General features: G+C 38.7%; 1 protein-coding gene across 1 annotated transcript in view; it reads left to right on the top strand.

The window, feature by feature from the left end:
* Positions 1-19025, top strand: part of LOC130345428 (fragile X messenger ribonucleoprotein 1 homolog B-like) — a 616453-nt gene that overhangs the window by 578371 nt on the left and 19057 nt on the right. Inside the window, exon 4 of the mRNA XM_056554515.1 lies at positions 16291-16457. Within this exon, the coding sequence (XP_056410490.1) occupies positions 16291-16457 (167 nt within the window). The remainder of the gene's footprint in view (positions 1-16290; positions 16458-19025) is intronic.

The following is a 19025-nucleotide window of genomic DNA, read 5'->3' as shown; positions in this document are numbered from 1 at the left end:
AAACTTATCTTTATTGATTCATAACATGTTGGTACAAGGATTTAGGACCCTATTAAATTGTATTTGTTTAGGATAGGACTGTGTGATCTGGAGGAGCATTGTAGAATTGAAATAATAGATTACAGCCATCCAAAAGCCATTCACAATAGTACCAATAGTGCCCTAAAACCATAATAACACCAATAGCATCAATCCCATGCAACTACAGTGTGCACATTCAGTTGCGCATAGGAAGTAAAAAATTGTGATTAACAGAGTATTCTGACATAGTTATGGTGGTATTACAATGATAAATGTCATCATATGGCTAGTTGTACAAATTCACAGTCAAGAAACTGTCTGAAGAAGAAGATAAACTATTTATAAAGGGAAATTAGATAGAACACAAAATAAAAGAGAAAAAGGGAAAAAAGAAGAGTGGAAATTATGGCCAGGAGAAACCATGTTATCCTGCATAACTAAGATCCAACTCTTGGCATGCTATCAGAAAGAGGAAGAGAAATTGTATTAAAGAAAACAGAACCTTAGGTGTAACTCCTAGGACCTTATACTAGACAGTACAGGTAGTACATCATGTATATAAATATGAATGTGTAAGAACAGCAACACAACTTTGTAATATTATTTTGCCTGTGTAACAGTAGGGCCTCTCCACACTCACCTCTAGGCTACAGATTGAGTATAATACTTACCCTAAGCATGAACACTTAGGTCGGGTTCACACTACAGAAATTCTGCTTGCAGCAGCCTCCACCAGATATGGTATTTAAGCAGACATTAGGCATCATCCTATTTACTACAGTACAGTCCTGGGACTTCTTTGCGAGAAGATTGAACTGTTTAAATGTTCTGGCAAAATCAACTTCTTTGTTGGAATTTCCGCTATGGAACATCTGATATGTGAACTAAGCATGTAAACCAACAAATATGGGCTTAGATCAAATAAACTTGAATAAATGCCATGTGTAAAATCTTCAACCTATAACAATACCTACAATTCCCACTGGACACTGATTAGAAATAACACTTAAAAATCACATAAAAACAATTAAAAAGGACAGCAACAGTCAGACAAATCTGACAACTATGAGGTAGGTAATATTACATCAGGATAAAGTGCATATAAGTAACAATCTGTAAGTACTAGGGCCAACAGTATACATTACATATACATATGTTACATCTGAAAATGCCTAAAGCATGGATGCAAGTGCACAGATGAACAGTACAAAATCCTACAGTCACTAGGTTAGCATTAGGGAATGGGAAATAACATGAAACACCCACAGAGACGTGACGATTTCTCAGAAAGTGAAGATATACTTCCTCCTGGGTAAACAGGGAATGTTTCCCACTCTCAACATGCAAATCCAGTGACTTCCACTGCACACATACCCTCACAGTGTGTCAGTACCCAACCCTGTTTCACTGTTAGGTCTCCTCAGGGAGTCATTGAAGAAGTCATTGACTCCCTGAGGAAGCTTAATGGTGAAACAGCATTGGGGTACTGACAGACTGTGAGGGTAGGTGTGCAGTGGAAGTCACTGGATTTGCATGTGGTGTGTGGGAAATGTTCTTTGTCTACTTACCTGTTCACTTAGGAGGAAGTATATCTTCACTTACTGAGAAATCGTCATGTCTCTGTGGGTGTTTCATGTTATTTCTCATTCCCAAATGCTAACCTAGTGACTGTAGGATTTTGTACTGTTCATCTGTGCACTTGCATCCATGATTTATGCATTTTCAGATGTAAAATATGTATATGTAATGTATACTGGTGGCCCTAGTACTTATGGATTGTTACTTATATGCACTTTATCCTGAGGTAATTTTACCTATCTCATAGATGTCAGATTTGTCTGACGGTTGCTGTCCTTTTTAATTGTTCTTATGTGATTTTTCAATAAAGATTTAAGTGTTAGTTCTAACATGTAAACTATGCAGCAGAATCCCGTTAAAATCAATAGGAGGCTGCTGCATGTACAGTAGATTCCACTCAGAATTTCCTTGTGGAAATTTGAGTGCAATCTCTGTATTGTAAACATACTCTAATACTCTTACATATCAAATATGGGCAATAAGACCTACATGACACACAAAATGTACCCACCAGTATAAATAGCCGGTATATTGCTTGAGCCCCATTGCCTAAAGCGGCCCAAAGCACATCTGCCCCATTGGGGCCAGTATTATAGATGGGGCAAAAACTACAAGTTACCCCGAAATCTACAGGACTCATCACTATTTCCTTTAGCACTACTTGAATCATGGAATCATGGAGACTTGGGGATCTTAGATTTTGATTACTTTTGTGATAAAGTGTGTTCTGTGTGGTTCTCGGGTATTAGGCTGGAACAGGTAATACTTTTATGGTACTACTGTCATTTAAAATTATACCTTCCTATCATTTGCTAAGCAAATATGGTTCCGAAATCTTACAAGGTTCATTTCTTATGATGTGTACAGTATATGACCAGGTACAATAAGTACAATTTTCAAATCTTGAGTAAATATTTTAAGACAAGAAAAAAATTTAACCTTTTTTAACTGAAACATTGTTTACATAAAATGTGCATTTATGTTACTATATTGATTGCTATAAACTGTTTTGATAACTGAAAAGAAAGTTGACTGAAAAATAGTCCAAAGTCCTCAAGGACTCCTTTCCAGTGAGCTAGGTGACAGAGTACTAGAGCCATCTTAATGAAGAGCAGAGTATTAGACGGTTTTAGTACCATAAGAAGGAAAAAGTACTAATGAGTTCAACGTTTCATTGGTGACTATAACAGGCTAAACGTAGTGTGACTCTTCAGTCCTGTTCATCTATTTGTTAAAACAAATGTTTATGTTTTGTGTACAATATTTAATGTGTCAATTCAGATCCATTAATAATTGTGGTGTAGATGTGTAGTATAGTTGCAGTAAGGTATATATATTATATATATATTTATTTCCTCTGCTATTTAAAATGTGATGCTAATGGGTTTATTTTATGTTTTATTTTCATTCTCATCAGTTCATCAAATCCTGATTAATTCTTTATTCAGTTATTTGAGCTTGAGCATTGTCCATATAATTTACCTTTTAGAAACTGTCAGAGAAAACATTAAATATTTATATATAAATTATAAAAGTAACAATAGCAGCAGCACTTATTTTGAATAGCTTTTTTATAAAGGCTATGGTGGGAATTTATGATTTCCTGCACCATCAAAGGGAAAGAAAATATCAAAACTCTTGCACAAGCTTCTTCTTTGCGCAAAGAATGTTGAACAAAATGTAGCTTGTAATAAAAACTTTTTGCCACATCTCAACATTTGTGTAAGCATTTTGTTATTGTTTCCACATATCTGAAATGACAATGACAACATTTTACAAATGGTTTTGACTGAAAGTCACCACTCACGGTAAATCTATGCCTATTCGAGAACATACTGTACTTTTGCCCTTGACATACAATTGATGTCTACTGTCCAAACATACTGTATGCCAAATGGGCACTCATTTCGCATATATTTGGCTATTAAAGTCTGTGACAATGGGGTATATAGGTCAAAAGATTTCCCCAGGTTATATTGCAAACATACAGCAAAGCTATTGTGTGAGTAGACCATAAGAGTTGGATTACATGGACATACCCTCACACTATGCAGGGTCTGGACAAGGTATTTTTGCTGCCCTGGGTCTATAATTCTAATAGTGTCCCCTCCTCCAAACCAAACAAAAGCATACACACATACACACACACACACACACACACCACATACCATATAGTGGTAGACAGACATACTCTGCAGGCTGTATAAGTGATTACATACAGTTACATCCAATACCAACTTCTTCCATCCCCAACTTGTCAGTCTGTCAGACAATCATCTAAGGTTCTGCACTTTTCCAACAAAGTCCCCATCCAAAGTACCTTAAATGGCAATAATGTCCTTTATGACAGGCAGATGCTGTTAGGTATTTGTCCCCCAGTGGGTACATAGGTGCCCCCAGCATATATATATATATATATATATATATATATATAACTCCAAAAAAGGAAAGCGGCACTCCAATGGCAGAAAAAAGGTGTATTTATTCACCCATCAAGTCAAATGCGACGTTTCAGCCTCACAATGAAGCCTTTCTCAAGCAGTGTATTAGTGTTACATCACTTCCTTAAATATCATTAATCATAGTGACATCATCACCTCATTTACATTAATTAAATATTAAACATCCATATACAAAATAGAAAAGCACATTTATGCTATCATGTGCATCATAAAACCATATTTGACATCTATGCAAATCATGGCTAAGTGTTGATCTATACAAAACAGTGTTTAAATACAAAAGTGCATCATGTAAACATAACATCACGTCAGCCGAGAGGGTGGTCCCTCACCTTCATAGCCATGTGTTCACCTCCTGATTCGCTCCTTCATCATCGGGTCCTCTGTTTGTAAATAACTCAATTGCGCAAAACCGGAAGGGCATCGCGTCACTCACGCGCGTTTCCCCTTCACTGACTTCACATACTTAATGTGCAGGACCGGAAATGTGTAACATGACATGCATCCTTATTGCTTTCTAAGTGTTTCTCTCATCCGGCTTTCTATGTTGCCCCGGCGCATGCGCACACAACGGAGACCACAGAATCGGACATCTTGAAGTCGGGCTACATAGAGAAAACAGCAGCGAATCAGGAGGTGAACACATGGCTATGAAGGTGAGGGACCACCCTCTCGGCTGACGTGATGTTATGTTGACATGATGCACTTTTGTATTTAAACACTGTTTTGTATAGATCAACACTTGGCTATGATTTGCATAGATGTCAAATATGGTTTTATGGTGCACATGATAGCATAAATGTACTTTTCTATTTTGTATATGGATGTTTAATATTTAATTAATGTAAAGGAGGTGATGATGTCACTATGATTAATGATATTTAAGGAAGTGATGTAACACTAATACACTGCTTGAGAAAGGCTTCATTGTGAGGCTGAAACGTCGCATTTGACTTGATGGGTGAATAAATACACTTTTTTTCTGCCATTGGAGTGCCGCTTTCCTTTTTTGGAGTTGTTTAAGAAGGGTTTGGAGTTTGAACCTGCAAAGGCTGAGCACCCGTTCTGGACTTTAAGTCCCATTGTACAGTGCCGGTTCCCTCAATTTTTCTTTATATATATATATATATATATATATATATATATATATATATATATGTGCTCCCAAGAGGTATATGCCCCCAAACAGGTAGATAGGTGCCTCCCTCAGTAGCTATTTACCCTCCCAGTAGGCAGTTGCCCCTGTATAAGTAGCCAAGAGCTTCTCATAGGTAGATCGGTGTCCTAAGTAGATATCTGTTGCCCCCATAGGTATATACTTCTCTGTAGATAGCCAGGTGCCCCCCCCCCACCCGATGTACACAAAATCCCCTCAGCAGCGGGACCTGTTCCTCCCCCATGCACATACCAAAAATGACATCATTGTGTGCATCTTATCCAGGGGTGGGGTACAGAGGTTGTATGCTGCTCAATGCAGCCCCTTGTACTAGTCCTGGCACTAAGTCAGTGCCGTTCAAGAGCCATACAAATCATTTTTTGCATCATTTGTGCGGCCCTTTACTTCCATCACTGTCAGCCATACCTGAAATAATTGACAAAGATGTGCAGCCACTAAACAATGGTTTTTCATCCAATTTTTCAATTGCAATATAGGCCTGGTAAGCTAATAATCACCCAGTGAATTAAGGCCTTTCCTCTGCACCTACCTCTTCTTCTACTCTTATTACCCTAGAGAAAGCTGAGGGGGCAGATGAAAGGGAGTACAGGATCAGACACTCAAACATTTTTCTGCATTGAAGTTGTATATATAAACAATAGGATTTGCTTTATTCTTTATTTTAGAAGTTCAGGATTTTTTTATTTTTTTTAAATGAACTCACACTTGAAGAAATATTGCTTGCAGGCAAGTAAGCATATAAAAGACAGAGTGTGAAAAAGGTTCTGAAGTCATGCACGATATTGTTATAAAATTGAAAAAAAATCATCCTTTTAGTTTTATTCCAGCCTGAACAGAATCTATTGTTTGGCAGCACTGGGTCTTAAGGCTCCAAAAGCTAAGCTAGTAACACCTTGCCAGCAGATAATGTGCTAGACATGCAAAGCAGACATCTAACTACATCACCCTTTACTAGGCATGCATCCCATTTTCTACTTTTTTTTTCTTTTTATTGTAATTATATTCTCATGAATATGTTTATGCTGACTGTTTGGAAGTTAAGTGTCTGGGATACAAGTCTTTGGAGATGAAATTTTAAGGTGTAATTTGTAAAGGGAGAGAAACATTCTCTGCTAAAGACTACAGCAATTGGAAATCTAGTATTTTTTTCTTCTTCTTGTTCAGCTGCCATTAAAGGTGATTGCTGGGATGGTGTTAGTATATCAACAGAACACTCCAGATGGTCACACTTCTGTGGATGGGATTTTGGCAGCATGATCCATTCATAAATCCCATTTGTGTAGAGCTCTCTAGATAGAGTAACTAAATGTGCAAAAATAATTAAGAAAAAAAGGAGTATTCTTTCTTGAAAACATGCATAAACGCAGAAAGCTTTCTATCCCTTCTAGACACTTCTTTATAATACAGTGAATATAATCGAGAAATCTCACAGGTTGGTCCAAGACTTTAATCCTGCTTCTACATATTCTCCTTTGAACTTCAGCTGACCTGAAGACAGGGTGCCATTTATATTTCTTATTTGTAAGTATGCAATCACTGTGCTATAAAATAGATTTATCCTCCTGTTTTCCATATAGCAAGTATAAGATTAGTTGGACTTTTTAGCATTACTTTAGCTTCTCTTCTAATCAATAATTGTTAAAAAATAAATGACCAGCCCTGACCCTCTCATTTCTATTACAACAAAGTGCTTTCTCAGCAGATCACTAGCTTTGCGCCATATATTGGCATTTGAGAGTGAAGGGTTGATGCGGGCCAAATCCTGTTACCGATTCATTACATCCCTACAAATGATACAGCTGGCATCTGTAAACTCTGTTTGCCCTTAAGATGGCTGTCATGCAGTAACAGATTTTTACATGCAAAGTCAGAAAGGTGTCTTAGGAAATGTATGGATTAAATAAGGAATTAGACCATAATTAACCTATCAGCACCTCAAGAGATGAAGGTACCAGTTGATTCACTTTATTACAATGATGTGATTGAATGCCAAGACTGTAATATTCCCCACATATATACATAATACCTATCATGCTTAAAAAAAATTGTATTAAAGAGGTGTTCAATTGAAAATTGACAATTTATATTGTATGATCTAAAAAAAAAAAAAAAAAACACTTACTTGTTCTGATCCTTTGCAAATGCCATTTTACCATCTCCAGGACCCACCACTCACTGCTGGTTCATGTGACATGTGTACCCCACAGGAACTGCTAGATCTGCCAAACACTGGTTAGAGCCACATTACTGTTGAAGTCAATGACTAACTGGAAGGATAGTTTGTGTGGGGTTGATACCAGAGCAGTATCTACTGAAAATGGTGCCAATGGTAAGCACTAGAATTGTACCCTGCAGTCAGTGAGGCTTGGAGAGTGAGTGGACTCTGCTTTAGTTCTTCTCTTCACTTCCTGATTCACTCCCTTGCATGCTCAGAGTGGATAATGGGAGCCAGAACATGATGTCATGTTCTGGCTCCCAGAATTCCTGTAGGGCATACATGAGAGCAGAAAGTGAAGAGGTCCTGCTTCCATTGCGGCTTCTTCATTGTTTTAGTGCAAAGTATACACCTGCCATTCAGCAATACCAGTTGCTTCATGAGGCAGCCAGCAGGCCAGCTTTTGGGTCCCCAGGACAGATGGATAGTGGATTCCGGTCCTGCACCCCTCCATCCTATTGGTGCCCAGGGCATGTTCTATCCTTGCCATGACCTAGGTACTCTACTGGTTGACACATAACAGGCACAAGGAATCAGCAGGGAGTGGTGGGAACCAGAAGACAGTGGAATGGTGGTAAAGATGATACAAGCAGCTTTGTTCTGTCAGGAAAAGACAGCCAGATGACCCCTCTTCTGCTAATTAAGAGGTACCATATGTAAGACTCAAGAATTTTGTAATAATTGTTTGAAAATATGGAAATATTAAATAAATACATTATAAAGGGGTTTTCAAGGCAAATCCAAAAGTTAGGTATATAATAAAGGTAAAATAACAAAAGGGAACATATTTACCTCCAATGCTCACCCACAGCTACTACTGTAAAATTTCCCATTGCCACAGGAGTGGGGACCAGAAGATCTGACAGCAGAATCTGTGGTGGAGCCATGAGGGTAAGTATGCATGCTTTTATAGCAAACTTTTTTAGATTTGCATGGAAAACCTCTTTGACATGATGGGTTATCTCTATACAGAATTTATTGTAAAAATGTAATCCCTTAAGGACCAGGCCCATTTTGTCCTTAAGGACCCGGCCATTTTTTGCACATCTGACCACTGTCAATTTAAGCATTAATAACTCTAGGATGCTTTTACTTTTCATTCTGATTCCGAGATTCTTTTTTCGTGACATATTCTACTTTATGATAGTGGTAAAATTGCATCAATACTTGCATAATTTCTTTGTGAAAGATTACCAAATTTGATGAAAAAATTTAAAATTTAGCCTTTTCTTTAACTTTGAAGCTCTCTGCTTATAAGGAAAATGGACATTCCAAATAAATTATATATTGATTCACCTATACAACATGTCTACTTTATGATTGCATCATAAAGTTGACATGTTTTTACTTTTGGAAGACATCAGAGGGCTTCAAATTTCAGCAGCAATTTTCAAATTTTTCACAAAATTTTCAAAATCAGAACTTTTCAGGGACCAGTTCACTTTTGAAGGGGATTTGAAGGGCCTTCATATTAGAAATACCCCACAAATTACCCCATTATAAAAAATGCACCCCTAAAAGTATTCAAAGTGACATTCAGTGTGTTAACCCTTTAGGTGTTTCACAGGAATAGCAGCAAAGTAAAGGAGAAAATTTAAAATCTTCATTTTGTACACTCGCATGTTCTTGTAGACCCAGTTTTTGAATTTGTACTAGGGGTAAAAGGAGAGAAATCTTCCTAAAATTTGTAACCCAATTTCTTTCGAGTAAGGAAATACCTCATATGTGTATGTAAAGTGTTCAGCGGGCGCAGTAGAGGGCTCAGAAGGGAAAGAGCAACAATGGGATTTTGGAGAGCGAGTTTTTCTGAAATGGTTTTTGGGGGGCATGTCACATTTAGGAAGCCACTATGGTGCCAGAACAGCAAAAAAAAAAAAACACATGGCATACCATTTTGAAATCGAAACCCCTCAAGGAACGTAACAAGGAGTACAGTGAGCCTTAACACTCCATAGGTGTTTGATGACTTTTTATTAAGTTTGGATGTGTAAATGAATTTTATTTATTTTTTCACTAAAATGCTGGTTTTCCCCCAAAGTTTACAGTTTTACAAGGTGTAATAGGAGAAAATGCCCCCCAAAATTTGTAACCCCCATCTCTTTTGATTATGGAAATACCCCATGTGTGGACGTCAAGTGCACTGCGGGAGCACTACAATGCTCAGAAGAGAAGGAGCCACATTTGGATTTTGGAAAGCAAATTTTGCTGAAATGGTTTTTGGGGGCATATCCCCTTTAGGAAGCCCCTATGGTGCCAGTAAAGCGAAAAACAAACCACATGGCATGCTATTTTAGAAACTAAAACCCATCAAGGAACGTAACAAGGAGTACAGTGAGCCTTAACACCCCACAGGTGTTTGACGACTTTTTGTTAAATTTGGATGTGTAAATGAATTAAATTTTTTCACTAAAATGCTGGTTTATCTCAAAATTTTACAATTTTACAAGGGGTAATAGGAGAAAATGCCCCCAAAATGTATAACTCCATCTCTTCTGAGTATGGAAATACCCCATGTGTGGACATCAAGTGCTCTGTGGGCGACCTACAATGCCCAGAAGAGAAGGAGTCACATTTGGCTTTTGGAAAACAAATTTTGCTGAAATGGTTTTTTGGGGGTATGTAGGAAGCCCCTATGGTGCCAGGACAGCAAAAAAAAAAAAAAACATGGCATACTATTTTGGAAACAGGTGTTTGGCAACTTTTTGTTAAAGATGGATGCATAAATGATTTTTTTTTTTTTGTTTTCCCCAAAGTTTACATTTTTATAAGAGGTAATAGGAGAAAATGCCCCCAAAATTTGTAACCCCATCTCTTCTGAGTATGGAAATACCCCATGTGTGGACGTCAAGTGCACTGCGGGCGCATTACAATGCTCAGAAGAGGAGTCACATTTGCAAATTTTGCTGAAGTGGGGGGGGGGGGGGGGGGGGGGGGGTTATGTCGCATTTAAAAAGCCCCTATGGTGCCAGAACAGCAGAAAAAAAACGCATGGCATGCCATTTTGGAAAGTACACCCCTCAAGGAACATAGCAAGCAGTATAGTGAGGCTAAACACCCCACAGGTGTTTGATAAATGTTCATTAAAATGGGTTTTGAAAAGGAAAAATTTGATTTTTTTTACACTAAAATGCTGGGGTTAGCCCAAATTTTTCATTTTCACAAGTGGTAACAGGAGAAAATGTCACCGTAAATTTCTTTGGAGTAAGAACAGACCTCATATCTGGACGTTAGCAGCTCTGCAGGAGCACACCGGTCTTGGAGGAGTCATGGAGCCAGAACAGCGGGGAGCCCCGCCTCAAGAAGCGTTACATGGGGTAATTACTAAAGGTTACATGGGGCAATTACTAAAATGTGGTACACTAAGTTAATAAAGTGGGGTACAGTGGGACGTAAAATCATAAAAAGGTTATGTTCCCAGAATGATGACCCACAGCATAGCCAAAACAAAAAAATATGCCCGCCCCAAACCCTATGCTCTGAATCATCATTCTGGGAGTGTGATGTGTGTGGCCGTCCCTAACCTGTTGCCTCAAATGCGCACCCCGCTCAGGTGGAGAAAGAGCGCTGCGAATTTGAGACAACATAAAAGTGTCCCCGATGATAGTGAATCAGTGACCCATGATCCATTTTTGGAAAAAATACCCCCAGAGGTCTTATCAGTTTTTTTTAATTTTTACAAAAGAGTTTTTTGGGCAATTTAGTGGTTTTATGGGGTTAAAATTTGGAATGTACTCTCGACTTGGTACATTGGGGTCAAATTATGGGAAATTTAAATGAAAAGGGAAACTTTCGTACTTCATGGAAGTGTGATACTCCCTGAAGCAGTTTTTTATGCAAAGGCCCGGATGATTGGGGCAAGTGTCACATTGAATGGTGGTGTCCATCTGTACCCCCCTCTTGTGACACACACTGCATTTTTTCTGGGATCGTCCCTTCTTTACAGTGTGGGGGATCTGTCACCAATATTTCCAGTTTCTTGGGAAGTCCGGCCTGCTCTTTCCTGGTAGCCAAAGATCAGGACCTTTAGGACTTCTTCCTTGAACTGGAGGTATGTCCTTGTGTTGCCAGCGTACTGGGACAGTATAAAAGTTGTACATGGCAACCTGTACCAAGTAGACCGCAACTTTTTTGTACCATACCGTGTTTTCCACATGGTGTTATATGTCTTGAGGACTTAATCAGAGAGATCAACTCCCCCCATATACTGATTGTAGTCCAGAATACAATTGGGCTTGAGGACCATTGTTGTGGTACCTCGCACAGGGACATGTGAGCTGTCGTCACTATGAATTGTGGTGAGCATAAGGACATCCCTATTATCCTTACACCTGACCAGCAACAGGTTTTCATGGGTAAGGGCACGGGACTCACCCTTGGGCATATGTGTCTTAAGAAAATGTATAGGAAGGCTTCTCTGGTTCTCCCACATGGCCCCACAAGTGGACGTGGATCTGGCGGCAAGGGATTTGAACAGAGGGATGCTGGTATAAAAGTTGTCCACAAAAAGGTAGTAACCCTTATCCAGCAATGGGTGCACAAGGTCCCAAACGATTTTCCCGCTAACACCCAAAGTGGGGGAACATTCTGGGGGTTTAATATGGGAATCTCGTCCCTCATGTACTATCAAAAAGTTTGTAGAGTTTCACGCCATACTGCGCCCGCTTCGAGGGAATATATTTAAAACTGATAAGACTCATCTACCGAGAGCTCCCTGAGGGGTACGTAGGCCTCCAGAAATTGTGCCCCAAAGTGATCCATGACCGTCCTTACTTTGTAAAGCCGGCCATATGCGGGTTCACTTAGGGGTGGACATGCCTCATTATCAGTGTAATGGAGGCATTTCTGAATGACCTCAAACCACTTCCGTGTCATGACCATACTGTAAAGCAGGGTTTGGTATAGGATGTCCCCTCTCCAGTATTGTCTGACACTTGGCTTTTTGACCAGGCCCATATGCAGCACGAGGCCCCAAAATTTCCTCATTTCTGCTGCATCAATGGCGTACCATTCATTGGACCTGGCCAAAAAAGAATCTGGGTGGTGGGCGATGAACTGCTGGGCGTACAGATTCGTCTGCTCCACCATCAGATTGATAAAGCTGTTCCCAACAAAAAATAACTGAAAGTGTAAATTTCAGTAAATCCAACCTTGTCAATCCGGATTCTGGAGTCGCCAACAAACTCCGGAATCCGTGGCTGATAAGCCTCTGCGGGTCTCCAGACAGGTTCACCAGAAGGGGGCTCCGGTAAACTTGTCTGGGGGGTCATACTCCTATTACGAGCGGCATTGTCACTCTTACTAGTGCCGGCCACTGGGCCACTATCATGGGGGGTGCGTCGCCTCACCTGGCGGCATCTCTGCCGGCTTCTGGGGGGCTAATCATCAGTAATAGATGAGGAGGAGGACGAGGAAGAACACAGTAATGTAGGACCTTCCTCGTCCTCACCGACAGATTCAGAGTCGGAGGCAAGAAAATGGGGGGCCAAATTCAGCGCCCTGAACCCCTAATAGGGCCCGGGTCATGCTGAAAAAACTGCGGCAGATCCTTTAGGACCTATTAGGGGGTCGGGGGGGGGATTTTTTTAACTTTTAACTCCTTCCTGTCCCTTTGCTGTATTATTTCCCTGCTCTAAAGAGGTGTCTTCTGCCCTGAGGGGCTCTGATCTTTACAGAGGGGGGGGGGGGGGTCCCTGGCTCCTTCTTGCAGCTCAGTCCCTAAGTCCCTAAGTGGTTAAATAACAAATTCAGATCTACTTGTTACATTTTCTTAACCTTTATTTTTTTTTTTTCAAAATACAGTCAGTTTTATGTGACTGCTTTCTAAGTATATGTTCTGTGTAAGATAAGGCAGAACATAAGTATTCAATAATGATCACTTTGCATTTATGTCATGCTTTAAAAGCTCTGCAACTGTCAACTAAAATTGGAAAAGGCTGTCAGCCTTTCTGATCTTCTATCCACTCATTGAAAAACATGATATTGTATCTCCACATATTTAGTGACACAGAGCTGCTTAGGTCATGTAACACATATAAAACAGCTTTGAACTTACGCAATTTGAATCAATGATATGAGCATTTGGAAAATATATTATGTTTCTTAGAAGGCAAGGAGGGAAAAAACAAAATGACAAAACCCACTGTGTCCCTTATTGGTTAATTTACCCCTTTTTTTTTTTTTGGTAGACATTTTCAGGGTTACAGAAACAACTAGTCTTTAGAGGTGAACTACTTGATTCAGAATGAATCCAATATAGTTGTAATTTTACACACACAAAGAAATAAAAACAATCTTGTGTATACATATAAAGTCTTTGCGTGACTTTATATGTATACCTGTATCTACATGATTTGTCACTTTAGCGGGTTTGTGAATACACATCTTATCCTTATGTTAATAAGTGTTTTAATATTATGTGTTTGTTGTTGTTGTGATATATCTTGTTGTGAGGTGGTCTGTGTGTATGCTCTCTTTTTTGTTGCCTTGACTTGGATTTATTGTTGACTAGCACTCCAACTCATAAACCTGGTGATGTTATCAATATAGATAAAATACATATGCAATAAAGATCATTTATGGAACACATATGGATGCATCATAAAAATAGGAAATGCTGATTTTTTTTCTTTTATAGTGTGCTTTTTATATGTTCATTTGAATAATAGGCTCATAAATTAAAGTGGTGCTCCAGGATTTGTTATTATTTGACTGTTCTACAGGGGCTGTAAAGTTAGTGTAGTTCATAATATAATATCTATACCTGTGTTTGATGGCTGGTTTCACAATTCTTATGTGATCTTTGCCCATGTTCATTTTTAGCAGCAAACACAATGAGTGTTGTTTTTTCCAGGTTGCAGTGTGACCTGAAACATTACATCACTACTTAGGTGTTGACAGGGTGCATGGCAGTGCTTCAATGGGTGGAGCGACCGTTGGGTGGGAGGAAGATCATTCCCCACAGGGCTGCAAGGAATTGTCATTTCAAGCACAGCACACATGGAAAGGAGGCTAGCTGTGGTGCAATCAGTGGGTGACTGATGTGACATCACACTTACAAACAAGGGATCCTGGGACTAGTTGAAGGGAGGGAACTCCAACAGGAAATAGCCATTTCACAAAAACAAAGCGGCAGCATTATAGTGGACTCACAACACAGCCATTTATCCCTAAGACAAGATCCTTCCTAAGCATGTCCATTATTGTCTGGCTGGTAAGTACTAAAATCCCCTTATGGTTGATAAACCCTTTAATATAAGCTCTGCAGACAAAATACATTTTCTAGAGACAAAATAAATGTGTGTGTAAGTAGTAAGTATGAGGATGTCTCTTTATAATTAACATACATTTGTTTACATGCATGATTATTGTGAGTATACATAAGTACATACACAGTACTTGTTTGTACTGAGTGTATATATTTATGTGTTTTGCTACAGTCAGCATATGACACAGATCTCCACCATAAAATTTATACAATTTGTCAGATAGAGTTTATAGATTGTACTTGGTTATGGTGTACTGAGTTCTGTTCTTTGTTGACAAACCCAGCAATTCCAAACACTATGCTGACTGGAAATACTGCACCTTGGTTGTGAGCTGATAAAAAAAGGTTCCCTATTGCATGTATACACTAGGGTATGTAGTAGGTGCTCATGTGTGTGATTACATTGATGTAGTTGGAGTACGTATTTATGTATGTATATATGCATGTATGTACGGGTATTTAAGCAATATGGGCATGGTATTAAAGGCATGTGTGTATGAGTGCCACTTTTGGGGTATGGTTCTAAAAAAATAACTATTTTTTGGAACAGAACAGTTATCATAGTGGTGACACCTTTTCTATAAGTTTCTAATTCTAATAAACTTATGAAACATCAGTGTGGGTGAAAAGTACTTTACATCCCAAAGATAAAGGAGTGTAGTTTCCAAAATGGGGTCTTTGGAGGGGTGTAGTGTTTATGTCTTGGCACCTCAAAGGGGTTATCTGGATACAAGAAAAAAAAAATGTTGGTATGCTGCTGGTGACACAATTACAATTAAAAAAAATACATCTAGCTTACTCGGGAATCCTCTGTGAAGATTTCCCGTCTCCCACTGAACTCTTCGGCTGCTACTACTACTAGAAGTGATGCTTAGTTCAGCCAATCACTGACTGTGGCTGAACGCTACTGCAGCTGGTCATTGGCTGAATGGACTGCTACTGCCAAGATGATTCAGTCTCGGAAGTAGCTACCAAATTGTTCAGCAGGATAATTGGACAATTAATTATCCATGTAAACCCCATATGGTGGCAGAAAAATAACCTAATAAGAGGAAGGCCTCAAAATCCATGTGATGCTCCTTTATTTCTGAGGCATGTGTGTGAGTCAAACAGTGCACTTGACATGAGGTTCAGTCATGTCAAAAAATGGTGAACACACTGGTGAGAACCACTGAAATTGTGAAATATAGAGCTCTAAGTGGAGAAAAACTCAGATCTGCCAGCTGGCCAGGAGGTAGAGTCAATGCCACCCACTTCCCCATCTGATATTGCACAATTGCAGTGAGTCTCAAGAGTGAGACCAACATGTCTGAGCAACAAGTCAATAGTTGTTTTAAATGACAGCAACACTTTAAGAGAGACCTTCTTTCCTGTTTTGTCTCTAAATTACCACACACTGTTTTCATCCATAAGAGAAAAAAAACATGTTTACTATTCGTACTAGCAGAATTAATCTTGTCTGTGCAGAAACAAGTCATCGCATATACTCAATCAGCAAAATAAGGCTATTTGTATTGTCTGCAATCCCTTTGTATGAATATAAATGACAACACACATTATGCTTTCCTTTCAGCTGCAAGCACAAACTTTATTTGGAAAAGCTGCCAAACACCAGCATTATTATTCCATTTCACAATGAGGGATGGACGTCACTACTAAGAACCATACACAGCGTGATCAACAGGACACCGGACAGCCTCATAGAGGAAATCATCTTGGTAGACGACTTCAGTGACAGAGGCAAGTCTTACCAGCTTTTGTCAACTATATATATATATATATATATATATATATATATATATATATACATATAATTTAGTGTATAAGTTGAATCCACCGTAATAATATAACTGAGAAGCAACTATCTCACTTGGATATTTGCATTAGAAGAGAGAGACCATGGCACTCAAGATGCTGGAACACTTGCGATTCTTTATTGATGCAAGGGTATATCCAGACACTGGGAGCGATGGCGGAAAGACGGGAAAGCGACCATTTCGCTGCTGACTGCAGCTTCAACTGGCCCTAGGGGCCAGTTGCAGGCACAGTCAGCAGCAAAATGGTCGTCATCTTCAAATGCAAGTATACAAAGGACTTCTATCTAAGCTATCACCATTGAACACTGTGTAGTTGGACCAAGGATAGCTGAAGCCAATCAGCTGACACATCTCCATACTTACCGATATGTGTTGTCTGCTTAAGCAGTGCCGACCAAGACTTCTACCATACTCTATCTCACTTGGATACCTATGCCTGTAGGAACACACGCTATGTGATGGATGTATTGCACTGTATTAACATTGTTTCACTCAGCCCCCCTCAACATGTTTCACTACAAACCAGTGGCTTTGTCAAGAGGCATCAGGCACTCAAAATGACACACATGCACATCAAGATGGTTGTGGGAGAAGAGGAGTTGTGTCCACGTGTTTAGAGTGTTAGCCCGGAGATATTTGATAGATTCTGACCACACATACACACACAACATAAATGCATGGTGTCAATGGATGACTATCGCTGTTTAATACCTAAAAATTGACCTCCAGATCTTCCATCCAAGTAATTCTAGTATGAAATCTAAAGTACTCAAAAATATGTAAATAGTATTTATTCAACTTTGTAAAATTTTCTGTTACCAGCCCTATGTCATAATAAATTGGAGTTGAAATAGATCTTTCTACAAAAATACAAGCCAAGTATATTTTTTAAGGCTTACATTCACATAAGTCTTATTTACATCTTTTCTCATGATGAAAAAAATAAGAACTATCTGCAGTAAATGTATTGAATGAGTTCTCATTCAGAATCAGAGCATTACTGAAATTATATTTTTTCTTTACAATTTATAAACCTATTAACTTTTTGCCAAATGGTGTGTCAGATTGTCCTCGATATGTTTTATTATATAAGGAGTTTCATTTAATTGGACAGCCAGGGTAGAAGAATGACAAGATTGTAATACGATCATATATTTGTCTTTTAGTTTGGAAGGAAGAATTTTCATTGTCTGGCCCAAGGGTTAATTGAAATGCCCCACTGTTTCCGCACAGTAAAGACTATACATATCTTTTTTTGAACTTTCAAGGTCCTTAAAGAGCCAACTACTATTCTAATGCTTTGGGTGCTGTTTATTTTTTAAGGTTTAGATATAATGTTATATAATTTTTTCATAGATAGAAACATACATAGACAGAGATTCAGTGTTGTAACATTGGTATTATAAATATGGCTAAATATAATCAATATGGTCAAATGCCAAAAACTAATAGTTGAAGGAAAATGTATAACTGCAGTGGGAAAAAAAAGAAACCTTCAGATCAAAATGTTCTTTTGTGAGGCATTAGTAAAAATGTAAGTAAAGATGTAGAAAGAAGTATAATTTATGTGAACTTATGGACTTTATTTGTTGAAATGTAAAATCAAAATAGTAATAATATAAAATACAAATGCCCTTCCTGTCAAGTAGAGCATCAATGAGCTTATTAAAACTACTCACATCCACCAGAGCAATCCTAATATAGAGGTAGACAACACAGCTACAATAGCACCCCTGGAGTCCTGTTGGTCTATTTTTCTAGTGCTGCATATCTTGGAATATGGGTTAAAAAAATCAGTGTTGGTGGATCAGAGGTACATTCCCTTTCCTTATAGAGCTTAACATCTATGACTTGGTATAAAACTTGTGTTATGTTACAGAGAGATGCCAAATGCTTTGAATCTTGTAGGTTCCCCACAATCTCTAAAATGAGCCCATAGAAGCGCACAGTTATGCACTTTACTCCCTGACTCCCTGTAATCTCTGTCTCATTGCACAAGATGAGCTCCATTGTAAGTCTATGCAGCAAGGCAGAAAAGACAGTAAGTGGGGAATAAATTGCATAACTGGGCACTTCTGCCTCACTTTAGAGATTAATGGGGGTCTGAACACTCAGATTCCAACTGATCAAAAATGTTGACATGTCTCTGAAATATGAATAAATATAGTCCATGAGCAGGACTGCACCACTACATTCTATTAGTGGATGCAAGGGCAAACCAGATGGACTTGATTCCAGTGGACTGGATAAGGTAATAAAAAATAATGGTAGAGTGATCAATTTGTTCATACTCTGTATCTGTGATGAGTTAAAGGGTATTCACTTTTTGAGCATTTTATAGACTTCAGTGTGGGTAGTATATAGAGGGTGGTTTCATATGACTTCAGTGGGTGGGTTTTGAGCTGTCAGCACTTTATTCCTATTGATGTAATTAATAATGTTCTGTAATTTAATGTAGGCTTGCCACATTCTGTATTAGGCTTGACAAAGA

Source organism: Hyla sarda, chromosome 1, assembly GCF_029499605.1.
Source record: "Hyla sarda isolate aHylSar1 chromosome 1, aHylSar1.hap1, whole genome shotgun sequence".
Classification (NCBI taxonomy): domain Eukaryota; kingdom Metazoa; phylum Chordata; class Amphibia; order Anura; family Hylidae; genus Hyla; species Hyla sarda.
Note: the sequence above shows the minus strand (reverse complement) of the source record. Positions and strands in the feature narration are given on the sequence as shown.